The 12,260-nt window shown below is 43.5% G+C and overlaps 1 protein-coding gene across 1 annotated transcript in view; it reads left to right on the top strand.

Moving 5' to 3' along the window:
• Positions 1-12,260, top strand: part of tenm1 (teneurin transmembrane protein 1) — a gene marked incomplete at both ends in the record, with an annotated part of 340,279 nt that overhangs the window by 319,047 nt on the left and 8,972 nt on the right. The window contains 3 exon segments of the mRNA XM_083785749.1: positions 2,767-2,978; positions 6,667-6,968; positions 11,774-12,101. Of these exon segments, the coding sequence (XP_083641875.1) occupies positions 2,767-2,978; positions 6,667-6,968; positions 11,774-12,101 (842 nt within the window).

Below are 12,260 nucleotides of genomic sequence, written 5' to 3'. Positions count from 1 at the left end.
GCTTTATATGGTTTCATGCCTGGTATGTATGTATGTATGTATGAATGTATGCTGGTATGGAATGGAAACAAGCCTGGTTTTATCTAGCGTCAGTATTATAATCAAATATTAAATATTCTGCATATCAGCACCCCCACCACCTCAGGACATTGTGGTACTGCAGCTAAAACTGCTTTCAAAGTCCAGAAAGAAATGACAAGGACTGGTTATATCGGAGCGGTGATTGAGGCTCAAACCATTAGAAATAACTTTGAGGGACATAGACAATATGATATTAAATATTAAAAGCCGTTTTAAAATGCATGTTATTTGCGCTTTAACCCATTTTGGGCGGGAACCCCTTTTGGTGTTAGCATTATGTTATGCTTTAGCTATTGAAAAATAGCAGATCTACAAGCTTGTAGGTCTGCTATTTTTGAAAAATCAAAGAACGACTGACATAGAAACATAGCTTTTTCAGAAAACTGTCAGGATGTAGAAGACATTTTTTTAATCTGATCTCAGGTCAAAATGGATGAAGGAACACATTAACATGTACAGTTTCGTTCGTTGATGTCACCTATTGTCTACTCTAGGAGTTTCCATCACCACCCACACAATATCTCTGCACATTTCTGTAAATGGTGGAACTATATGGATCTGTCAAAGGTTCTCCATGGAACTGCAAACTGTTCTGTATAATATCTTTACATGGCTCAACACCTTACAAGGATTTATTTGGCCCTGGAAAAGACAGAAACAACTATTTCAAATCTTTATGAAGACCAACGTAGTTCTTGTCATGGAAACAAATGGCTCCAAATGTGTCTTTGATTAGGGCGTACATAGAACATTAGGACGATATAGGAGCCATATGGAATCATTTTCGTTTCCTCGTGGATCCTACCCTGCGAGAGCTTTCTAAGTGCGAGTGCCTGTGGTTTATCCTATTAGCCCCGGGTTACAGAATCAACATTTCATCAGGAAAAATAAAAAGGGAATATATGCATACGCTGATGCGGCTCTTTCACAGTCTCCGGAGCGCAACGCTCACTCACGTTAATAGCAATCGGAGTCATCTCAAATAGCAATATAACCCATTCTGATCGGGCACCCATTTTGGTGTCAGCATCATGTTATGCTTTAGCTATTGAAAAATAGCAGATCTACAAGCTCATATCGCGCCACCGAGTGGCGCGATACGAGCTTGTAGGTCTGCTATTTTTGAAAGAATCGAAGAACGACTGACATTTCTACAATCTGATCTCAGGTCAGAATGGGTTAATCAGACCAGTGTGTGTCCAGTGGAAACCTCGTATGAATCTGATCTCAGGTCAGAATGGGATAATGGTGTTTCATTAGTGCCTCAATTTCCTAATGGTGGTAGAAGGTGTACTGGGTGGCAGCGGAGGTGACGAATGGTGTTGTTAAAGTTGATGTGCTGACATTAAGGAGCACGTTGGCCCATCATGGCTATTGTCTTTAGATTTCATTATGTCTCCATATTAAAGGTCAACGCGGGGAAACGCCATCGAGGTGTGTACAGGGCCAGTTGAGATCGAATGGATGCCTGCTGTGTGTGTCCGCGTTAATGATGTTGAATTAGGCCTTGATTTGATTTAATTAGCTGCGTATCGCTGGTGTAATGGCCAACTGGGGGCCGAAAGAGTGTGTGTGTGTCTAGCAGAGATCTAATGGCCAACTGGGAGTCGTGTGCGTGTGCGTGTGCGTGTGCGTGTGTGTGTGTGTGTGTGTGTGTGCGCGCGCGCAAGCACGCATGCACGCACGCACGCATGTCTGCATGTTTCCATCCATGCTTGTATACTGTACAGGTCTGTGACGTGTTCAAGTTCTATGGACACATCTCGTGTACAAATCTCCCAGTATGGAAAATAAATAATATCGGGATGCCATAGGTTTCAAAATATGGCCAAAATATGCGTCATTACAGCATGTGGAAATATATTTAGGGTCCAAAGGATGTTGCCTGCAGAATATTGAACTGCTACTTTTGATGCTTTTGTGGGATGCTGTAGTATGAAGTAGAGCGTTAATATACAAACAAAACACACACACACGCACACACACACGCACACACACGCACGCACACGCACACGCACACGCACACACTCACACTCACACAGACCAGATTCTACAAATGTCTTCAAAATCACGACAGTTTTCTGAAAAGCCTATGTTTCAAATCCGTGGTTCTCAAACTATTTCATGTCTAGGACCCCAAAAAATATATATTTGGCCGCCGACTCCAATCTGAAAATATGTTGTTCCAGGGACCCCCCCCCCCCCCCCAGAAGCAAAGATTTGAGTTAAAAACGTTTGCTGTGAAAGAATATAATTATATTAAAAGATTTGCACACGTTTTCACGATTTTTAAAATATAGCATAATGCTTAAAAAAAAACACCAAAAGGAGTTCCCATCTTAACCTATTCTGGGCGGGAACCCATTTTGGTGTTAGCATTACGTTATGCTTTAGCTATTGAAAAATAGCAGATCTACAAGCTCATAGCGCGCCACCGAGTGGCGCGCTACGAGCTTGTAGGTCTGCTATTTTTGAAAAATCGACGAACGGCTGACGTATAGAAGACATTTTTAGAATCTGATCTCGGGTCAGAATGGAAAACTGTCAGGATGTAGAAGACATTTTTTTAGGATCTGATCTCGGGTCAGAATGGAAAACTGTCTGGATGTATCGAAGACATTTTTAGAATCTGATCTCAGGTCAGAATGGGTTAAACCAACGGAGGTCAATCTGTGCCCCATATAGGTCCTCTGACAAGTCGGCAGATCTTCCGCTTCAGCGAGGAGGGTCTGGTCAACGCCAGGTTCGACTACAGCTACAACAACTTCCGGGTGACCAGCATGCAGGCCGTCATCAACGAGACGCCGCTGCCCATCGACCTGTACCGCTACGTGGACGTGTCGGGACGCGTGGAGCAGTTCGGGAAGTTCAGCGTCATCTTCTACGACCTCAACCAGGTAAAACGATTTGTGGTTCTTTTTTTTCTTTTTTTTTCCCAACAAGGCCAAGGTTCATGTTTTAGGTCATTACTACTAGAGAAAGTCAAGGATGAGCGTTTTCTCATTTGCTGCGTTGTTTTTGTTTTAAAGGACCACTTCACCACTTTTCAACCTATCTTCATATAATAGGTCCTCACTAATGATCATGATAAAATGGCACGATTCTTTTTACACTAGTCTGTGTCTCATATAGGGCTGTGGGCAGTTTAGAAACCGTCTTCCAGTGACATCATCATTAGGCAGATTTTGTTTAAACAAGATTTTTTTTTACAAAAATGTTGATGATTTTCATTATCGTGAGAACGATGGCTTCCATTTTCGCATTGCAACTTTTCAGGACTACAAAGCCTGCAGCTTTTATTAGCTTGTATTCCCCATCGATGATGTCACTGGAAGACGGTTTCTGAACTGCCCACAGCCCTCCTATGAGACACAGGCCGAGTAGAAAAGAATTGCGCTATTTCTTCATGATTATTACATGAAGATAGGTTGAAAAGTAGTGAAGTGGTCCTTTAACGATTTTAGCTATTTTTGACAGGGGGGCAGCAGGGGCATTCGAACAAGTGGCTAAATATGTATTTCTTTACACATTTCTACTGCGATTTATTTATTATTATTTACTGTAGTCCTACTACACTCCAGGAACTTACATCTGGCCACAAAAAAATCACAGGATCAATTGAATGTGAAGGGGGAGAGGTGCAGGGCCGGATGAAACAACTCTTGAGGGCCCCTGTTTTGGGCGGTTTTATGCCGCTATATTGGCCTATTCCCGGTCGCAACAAACACATTATTTGTAACAATACAATAGAAAAGAAGAAGTGCTACGTGGGTCCTTTATGTAGAGAAAACTGTAGACAGGTGCTCTTTGGAGAGGGTTTCATATGAGCAAAGCACGAGATTTCTTGAAAAGTTCTATACCTTGAGTCAATGTCACTGTGGAAGGAGATATAAGGTGGCGAACTTCAAAGAGTGAAAAGTGAAAAAAATCCTTTATTTCATTTAAAAAAGGGTTAAAAACACGACCAACGTGTTTCGGCCTTCATCTGGGTCAACTGACAGTTGACCCTGGTGAAGGCCCATGCAGGCCGAAAATCTTGTGCTAAACACATTATTTGTATTTGACCCACATAAGTAAGCAAATGCGTGAGAGAATTCGCCAGTGTATTTCAGTGTTTTTTTTACCTTGTTTTTGTCGAGCCACCTATGCATGCAGAATTAAAACAAAGCAATGCTGGATGATTTATTGAAGAATTACAGTACAATTCAAGCCCAACTCAGTACAAAGACTGTTAACTGTGAGTGGACGACCCAATACAATACAGCATTACACTTGTTTACAAGAGGGTCCACCTTGTTCAAATTCATCAAAACATTTAGAGACGTACAAATATACACTTCTATAAAGCCAAAGAGCAGAACGGGAATTCATCATAAAGGAGGTAAAAAGGGAAAAGAAACATATACAGTGAGGGGAAAAGGGGTGGGTGGGTGATAGGGGCGATGTATGTATTTTATTACACCAGAATCACCTCTCCACTCACCTTGAACAACAGCCAATGTAGCGCATTGTTGCTGCTTTACACACAGCTGAACTTTTTCAGCTGCCTTCTCACCAACAATAAAACACTAATCTTTTTAGACACCATTTATTTCATTCGGATTAGCAGGGAGTCTTTCTGCGGAGCTAAAAAAATGGATTTCTCATCTAGGAGGGCTATTAAACAAATTGAGACCCCATGTAAATCGTAAAAATGCAGGGAAAATTCATGAGAGCCACCATCAAAATCCTGCACAATAAGGCAAAATGACCTAAAGTTCATTCTGCTTTCAGTAGCATGTGACGTGTCAAACTAGGGGGTTCTGAATCCATTCCAAGCATTAGTTTTGCACAAAAAACACTCCTTGGGCTAAAAACAGCCATAGCCTTCATCACAAAAGTATACATTTGGGCAAGTGGCTATGGCCCAAGGTGTGCTTTTTTGTGCTAAACTAATGCTTGGAATGGATTCAGAATCATGAAAACCCCCTAGTTTGAAACGTCACATGCTACTGAAAGAATGCATTTTAGGTCATTTTGACTTATTGTGCCATAACATTCCCACCTCTATTATTTTATTAGAATCCATTTTTTTACATAAATTGATTGGTTTGATTACTGTTAATGTTGTTGCTTCGGGATACTTTGGTTTTGGCTTTGAGTGTTGTTTGGCTTTGTTATGGTTTTGTGGTTTGTTGTGGCTTTCCAATTATCCCTGACCCTGATGTACATAAAGTGGGCGTGTCCAATGTACCTGTCACTCAACTCGCAGCTGGAGAGCTCTGAGACGAAGCAGAAAATAGTCAGTCTGAACAGGCACATTTTAAAGTAAAGCCAGCACGCAATAAATGTCTTTTCACATGGTTTATTACCTCTGACGAACAGACGCGTTTCGGCCAGTTGGGCTTTCCTCAGCGCTGTGGTCAAAGGCCCATCTTAAACCATGTGAAACGGACATGTATTGTGTGCTGGCGCTTCCTTCTTTACATTTTGCATTTTGAGCCTTTCACCTTTAAGTATACTCTTTGCGGGTTGTCAGCTTTAGGCAGTCTTTTTTCCTCTTTAAAGTGTATATTATGTGCTGCTTTATAGTACTCTGGCACTCTTGCGGCGGGGCTCCACCGGGCGTGTTGCGTCTCCGTCGCGTGCGTCAAAAAACGAACCGGGGCAATTTTAATGCAGTCACGCAACGCAACGCGGGCAGTGGAGCCACCCTTCATTGATTAAAAAGGGAACATTCCCTGACGGTGACGGAGACGCGACGGTGACGCGACCGGTGGAGCCCCGGTGTTGCACTGTATCTATCCACCCATCCTTATTAAACCTGTGTTATAAATACCAGTATGGACTCCTTGTACTGTATAACCCATTATTATAATATGTTATATGCTGGCTGCTATAATATAGCTTTTACATGATGTAAGTGTTTATAGCGGACCACAATGACAATTAGCCATAGGGCTTTCGTGTGCTTTTGTGCTATTGTTTTCTTTCCTTTATCACCAAAATCAATCAATCAATCAATCGCTGTGTTTGTTGCCAAGTCTGCTTTTTGACTGACTTTGATTGATTGATTTTGATCTTCTTTTTTTTTTCATTCTTCCTATAATGTCGTTTTAAATCTCAGTGGCATTTTCATGTCAAGGATCTCAAATGAATGTATTGATGTATTTGTCCACAGCCTTTGTCACAGGAACTTTTCACACACAATTTGTGTATTTAAAAAGACAACGAAAATTGCCCATTGTCGAACCCCGACCTCCCAGTTTCAGGGCGGACACTCTAACCACAAGGCCACTGAGCTGTTCAACTCTGCGCATGTAGCCTCTGTAGACATTTTTAAAGCTCAGCTCAAGACCCACTTCTACAACATTGCTTTTAATTGATCTTTTTTTTTTTTTTTTTTTATTCATGTCCTCACTGTATTGCATTACTGCTTGTTTTTTGTCGTTGCCTTGCTTTTCTTTTATTCTCCATTGTTCTGTAAAGCACTTTGAGCTGCATTTCATGTCATGAAAGGTGCTATACAAATAAAGTTTTATTATTATTAATATTATTATGTGTGTGTGTGTGTGCGCGTGCACGCGCTACTGTGTGTGCGTGCAGGTGATCACCACCCACCTGATGAAGCACACCAAGGTGTTCAACTCCTACGGCCAGGTGGTGGAGGTGCAGTACGAGATCCTCAAGTCCATCGCCTACTGGATGACGGTGCAGTATGACGCGGCGGGGCGCACCACCACCTGCGACATCCGCGTGGGCGTGGACAGCAACGTGACGCGCTACACCTACGAGTACGACGCCGACAGCCAGCTGCAGAGCGCCTCCGTCAACGAGCGGCCCCAGTGGCGCTACAGCTACGACCTCAACGGCAACATCAACCTGCTCAGCCACGGGACCAGCGCCAGGTACAGCCAGCCAGCCAGTGGTGGATACCGTTAGCTGTTGTCGGGCAGAAACCTCTTATCTATCTATCTATCTATCTATCTATCTATCTATCTATCTATCTATCTATCTATCTATCTATCTATCTATCTATCTATCTATCTATCTATCTATCTATCTATCTATCTATATATACATATATATATATTTTTTTTCTTTTTTTCAGTAAATAAATAAATTAATTAATGACTTACATACACTGTCACACAAAAGCGCCGGATGATGGGCTGTTTTAAAATACGTCTTGGTGATTACATTCATTCTTAATATATTTTTGTAAGTTTGGTGGTTAAAACTTCAAAATTCATAAACTTCCATGAAAATAAATAATTGAGTAGGCTAACTTTAATGTAAGCGAATTATAAATCCAGTCCACGGATATTTTAAAAAGCTGTTGAGTTCATTCGCTTTGCGCATGAAATAATAACACTGTGAAATATATATATATTATGTTTTTAATTTGGACGAACGGAAAATTCCAAATCCCTAACCATACTAGATCCTTGGAGGCAATTAACACACAAAACGCCCGGGGGTATTTGTAACCATTAATTCAGGACTCCCAGCGATTTGTTTCTTCAGGACCTATTTCAAGGTGGCTCCGCGCCATTTTGGGAAGTAGCTGAAGTAGCAACATGTAGCCAAAACACTGCCCTCCGTAAAGTTTACTAATGTTACTTTACGTAGGGCCCCTATGCATTTATTCCACGCGATATGGTATACAGATGTACATACCCTCCGTGCAGGCCGTGCTGCGGCCTTTTAGTGGTGGTGAGATGTTTCAAAAGAAGCATATATCGGCTATAGGAGACAACGGAAACGTGAGAGAATTTTCATTTGGCGACGTTTTTGCTGCTCTGAAATTCTCTCTCCCTTCCTTCCTTGACTTCCTTATTGACTTCCCATTGTACCGCCTCCCGCACAGAGAGTGGCTAGCTGCGCGTTCCTATACATTCCTTTGCCATGGACACATTTTGTTCGCGTACGGACATATATTGATGAGCCCCGGCAATGTGGCACCCTACAGTATATAGCGTCAGAGCCAAAACTCTGACCATTTTAACATTAAACAAAGGTTTGCTCAATCACTGAGCTTGCTCTAGAACAAACACAGTTAAAAGTAAAGAGTATGGTGCCCATGTTCCCATGCCTATAAACTGCTGCAGCTGCTTTGAAGTCGTTCCCCCCCCCCCCATTTCTGCTGTTTAAATATTGAACGTTGTTTTCGCAGTATTGTTGAATTGGGAAGTGTTCTTCTGTCAAAACAGGGACTGTCGAATAACGGTTATAATTCACAAGCGGCACAGAGTCTACATTTCATTATAACTTGCTTCTCCAATGAAACCTTATGAAGAACTCTTATAATGCATCCAAAGAAGGAACTTTGAGACTATAGTGGGCGCTCCACACATAACTATCATCTCTGTCGGGGGGGAATCCTCATTATGTCCTCTCGAGGGCCCCTGGGGGTCCCCGGACCCCACTTTGAGAACCACTGGCCTAGATTGACAGTTTAATGGGACTTTGGTGAGCCGTGCGAGCCACAGGAAAGCATGGCAACCCTGTCTGTATAGTTGCTGCAGCGAAACAAGAGAAGCAGCTTTTTTCCTCAGCCATTATTAATCCTTCACACATGCCTTATTGATATTCATAATAACACCTGGGCTAGATGTCAACTAATTGTTCCTCACTCTGTGATGTCGGAGGTGCTGCGTGCCGTGCGCATGCACGCACGCACGCACGCACGCACGCATACACAGACAGAGGTTACACAGTCCTTAGACTGTGGCTGTACTTTCCCATTAACAATAGATTAATGGGAAAGATTTATTTCTACTTGCAAAAAAGAGATTTCAACCTTACTACTCCTTTGTACTACTATGACTTTACAGAGGAAATTATGTAAAAATAAATATATATGTATATATCTATTATAATATTAGAGAACTTGTACCCAACACATGGCAAGCTACGTCGCTATTGCAACACCCACAACACCATCTTACACACTACACCCACACACACTCACACGGCAGTGACGTCACACACTTACCTTCGCAGTGTTCGGGACCTATCTCCTCCTATCGCGCCGAACGCCAAAACTCGACACCACCCGCCAAACACTGGCACTGCCACCAAAAAGGCCTCCCTTCCACACTCATGCCGAAAATGCATTTGTTTACTACAAACATTATCGCCCGAAGCACCCACACCCCCAGAACACTGTTGCCCTTTCACCACGCTAAATTCGCCAGGTCTATGCAAGTGAGCACAAATTACATGTGAGAAAATTCATTCACAAGCCCACAAATGCCATTCAAATGCCATTCAACACACACTACGACTCGCTTACAATTCGCAAACCTGGCAACACTGCCCTGTCTTCTAATAGGCCCACACTAGCTCTCACAATCTGATTCTGATCTCTTCTCCCGCAGGAGAACAGAAACGAGGAAGGGGAGAGGAATTGTAGCCTCACGATTTTGCTTATTCCTTCTAAATCTCTGTATATAAAATTTAAATCACTCAGCGAGAAGTTACATCAACATTGTTCTTTGTCAGAAGTTGGTTTGTGCTAAGTATTCACGATTACACAGATCGCATTGGGCTATTTCGCCTGCCAGCCACACTGCAGAGTAGTTTTGATTGCGCACACACACACACACACACACACACAGGAATAGCCATGCAGGCTATACCCGGCGCCAGCGAGACAGGACGTTATAATCTTGAGTTTCATTAAATAACTGTCTTTCTCCGCACGCGCACGTGCGCACACAACATTATTCAAGTCAAATGCGTAACGGCAATATTGGGCTAATATAGGCTACCAATACAGGACGTTATTATCTTCACTTTCATTAAATAACTCTGTCTTTCTCCGCACGTGCGCACACAACATTATTCAAGTGAAATGCATAACGCCAATATTGGGCTAATATAGGCTACCAATATGTGGGTAGCCTACAGGGATTTACCCACGGAATGAATTTATATATATATATATATATATATATATATATCATCTATACCAGGGCTGCCCACACTTTTTTTCACTTCAGAGCTACTTTCAAAACAACCAGCTCAGAACTAAACACCAAATAAAACTATCATCCCATTGCAGAAAATAGTTACAAAATGTAATTGAGGCTACATACAGTGGTGTCCCCTTCGTCTGTACCAGGCTGACTTCTATAGCTTTTGAAAGGTACCTTTCTTTTTTTCTTTTTTTTCCCTTTATTTACCCAGGGAAGTAGCTGAGCACAGGTGCTCATTTTCAGCAACGCCCTGCACATCGAAACACACACACACACACACACACACACACACACACACACACACACACACACACACACACACACACACACACACACACACACACACACACAAAATGTCATGTCAAAGGTACCTCTGGAAGCCACACCTCTGATGCTCATTTTCACCAAATTTTGGTCTTCACGTCAGGGTGCTGGCACTGCATCATCGGTTGGGAGGATGTGGGGATGCATGTTTCCTCTTCTCTTGCTGTGTTTTAATAGTTTGTAGAGCCTAACTGATTGCAATTTGTATTTAAATTAGTCTTTGACTGGACAATTTGCCTCACAGTGGGGGTGACATAGCCTAGAACAAAATATTACATGATTTCAGATGCCACCATGTTAGTGATTGGATTTAGTAAAGTCACCAGCTTTGCCTCAGCGTTGGTGTTGAATCTTGAAGAGGTGGTTTATTTGCCTGGGCCATTATTCCATATCAGCCTTGAACAGCGGCGGCTGCTTTTGACTGACACACGGTCACACACCCCCCTGTTTTGTCACCCCATGCGAGTAAATATTCAGTTTGTTCCCTAACAAATTGTCAAATGCGCTTGCACTACAAATAGATTGTCGGTCTGTTTGCTATTCTTGAATTTGACAGGTTTGGACATAATGAGTCCACCTGACAGAGACAATATAATGAACAATACCTAACAATTTATCAGTTTGTCAGTTTATTTCCTTTGAATTTGCCTCTGGGGAGCGCCCTTAGAGTATATATGAATAGAGACGGCACCCAGAGGAAACCCTGAAGCGAAATGGACATAGTGGCCGAATGAAGGTATTGCAGCCTGGCCCCAAACACATGAACGCGCTGGTCCGTTGACTATCATTGTGCACGTTCACGACGGCAGCACGCTTGTGCGCGTTCGTGCGCGTTCGTGCACGTTCAACGGCAGCACGTTCATGTGTTTGGGGCAAATCCATCCCAGAATGCACTCTGTTCCTACGCGGAAGGAGGAGTGAAATCGCCTCATGCGCTTTTGAGCAACTTAATGCAAGTGGATGGGAGGAGAACTCTGATGCCGTCTCTATTCATATATACTCTAAGGGAGCGCCACCCAATAGAATGTTGAAAACAGGATGTTTGGACCGTTTGGTCCGCCCCTCAGCCCTCCTCTTCCGGTGGCTTATGCTTTCATTCCCACTAATCCCCAATGTTCACACGTTCCGACAGAGTCATTAGCGCAGCTTGGAATATCTGTTCTTGAGAGATTTGTATTGTAATCTCCCCCCCCCCCGTAGAGGCAGCGGTGGCCGAACGGTTTGCGGAGCGGTCTCGATATCGGAAGGTCGCTAGTTCGTATCCCCGGACCGGCACGTTAAAATTACCTCTACCACGAAATGTTCTATGAGCAGGGCCTGGCTGTAAACAAGTTCTTGAGCTTATAGTCCAGTTACCCTGGGTAAACATAGTACCTTTCCTTTCCTTTCCCCCCCCCTCTACCCAGGCTGACGCCGCTGCGGTACGACCAGCGCGACCGCATCACGCGGCTGGGAGAGCTGCAGTACGGCCTGGACGAGGACGGCTTCCTGCGGCAGCGCGGCAACGACCTGTTCGACTACAACTCCAACGGCCTGCTGGCGCGCGTCTACAACCGCCTGACGGAGCGCGCCGTGTGGTACCGCTACGACGGCCTGGGCCGCCGCGTGGCCACCAGGACCAGCCTGGGCCAGCAGCTGCAGTTCTTCTACGCGGACCTGTCGCACCCCACGCGGGTCAGCCACCTGTACAACCACACCAGCAACCTCATCACCTCGCTCTACTACGACCTGCAGGTGTGTGTAGTGGTGTGAGGGACCGAGCAGTCAAAGCAATAAGGATCTAACACAGGTCTTCAAACTCAACATTTTATTTTATTTCAAAAGGTAACAATTAATGAACAAAATATTCAACGAAACATGTTATAGGGCCTTTAAGAGGTCAACAGAACATAA

Source organism: Protomyctophum parallelum (genome assembly GCF_964188405.1).
Source record: "Protomyctophum parallelum genome assembly, chromosome: 16".
Taxonomy (NCBI): Eukaryota; Metazoa; Chordata; class Actinopteri; order Myctophiformes; family Myctophidae; genus Protomyctophum; species Protomyctophum parallelum.
The sequence above is the reverse complement of the archived record's forward strand: the minus strand, read 5'-3'. Positions and strand labels throughout refer to the sequence as shown.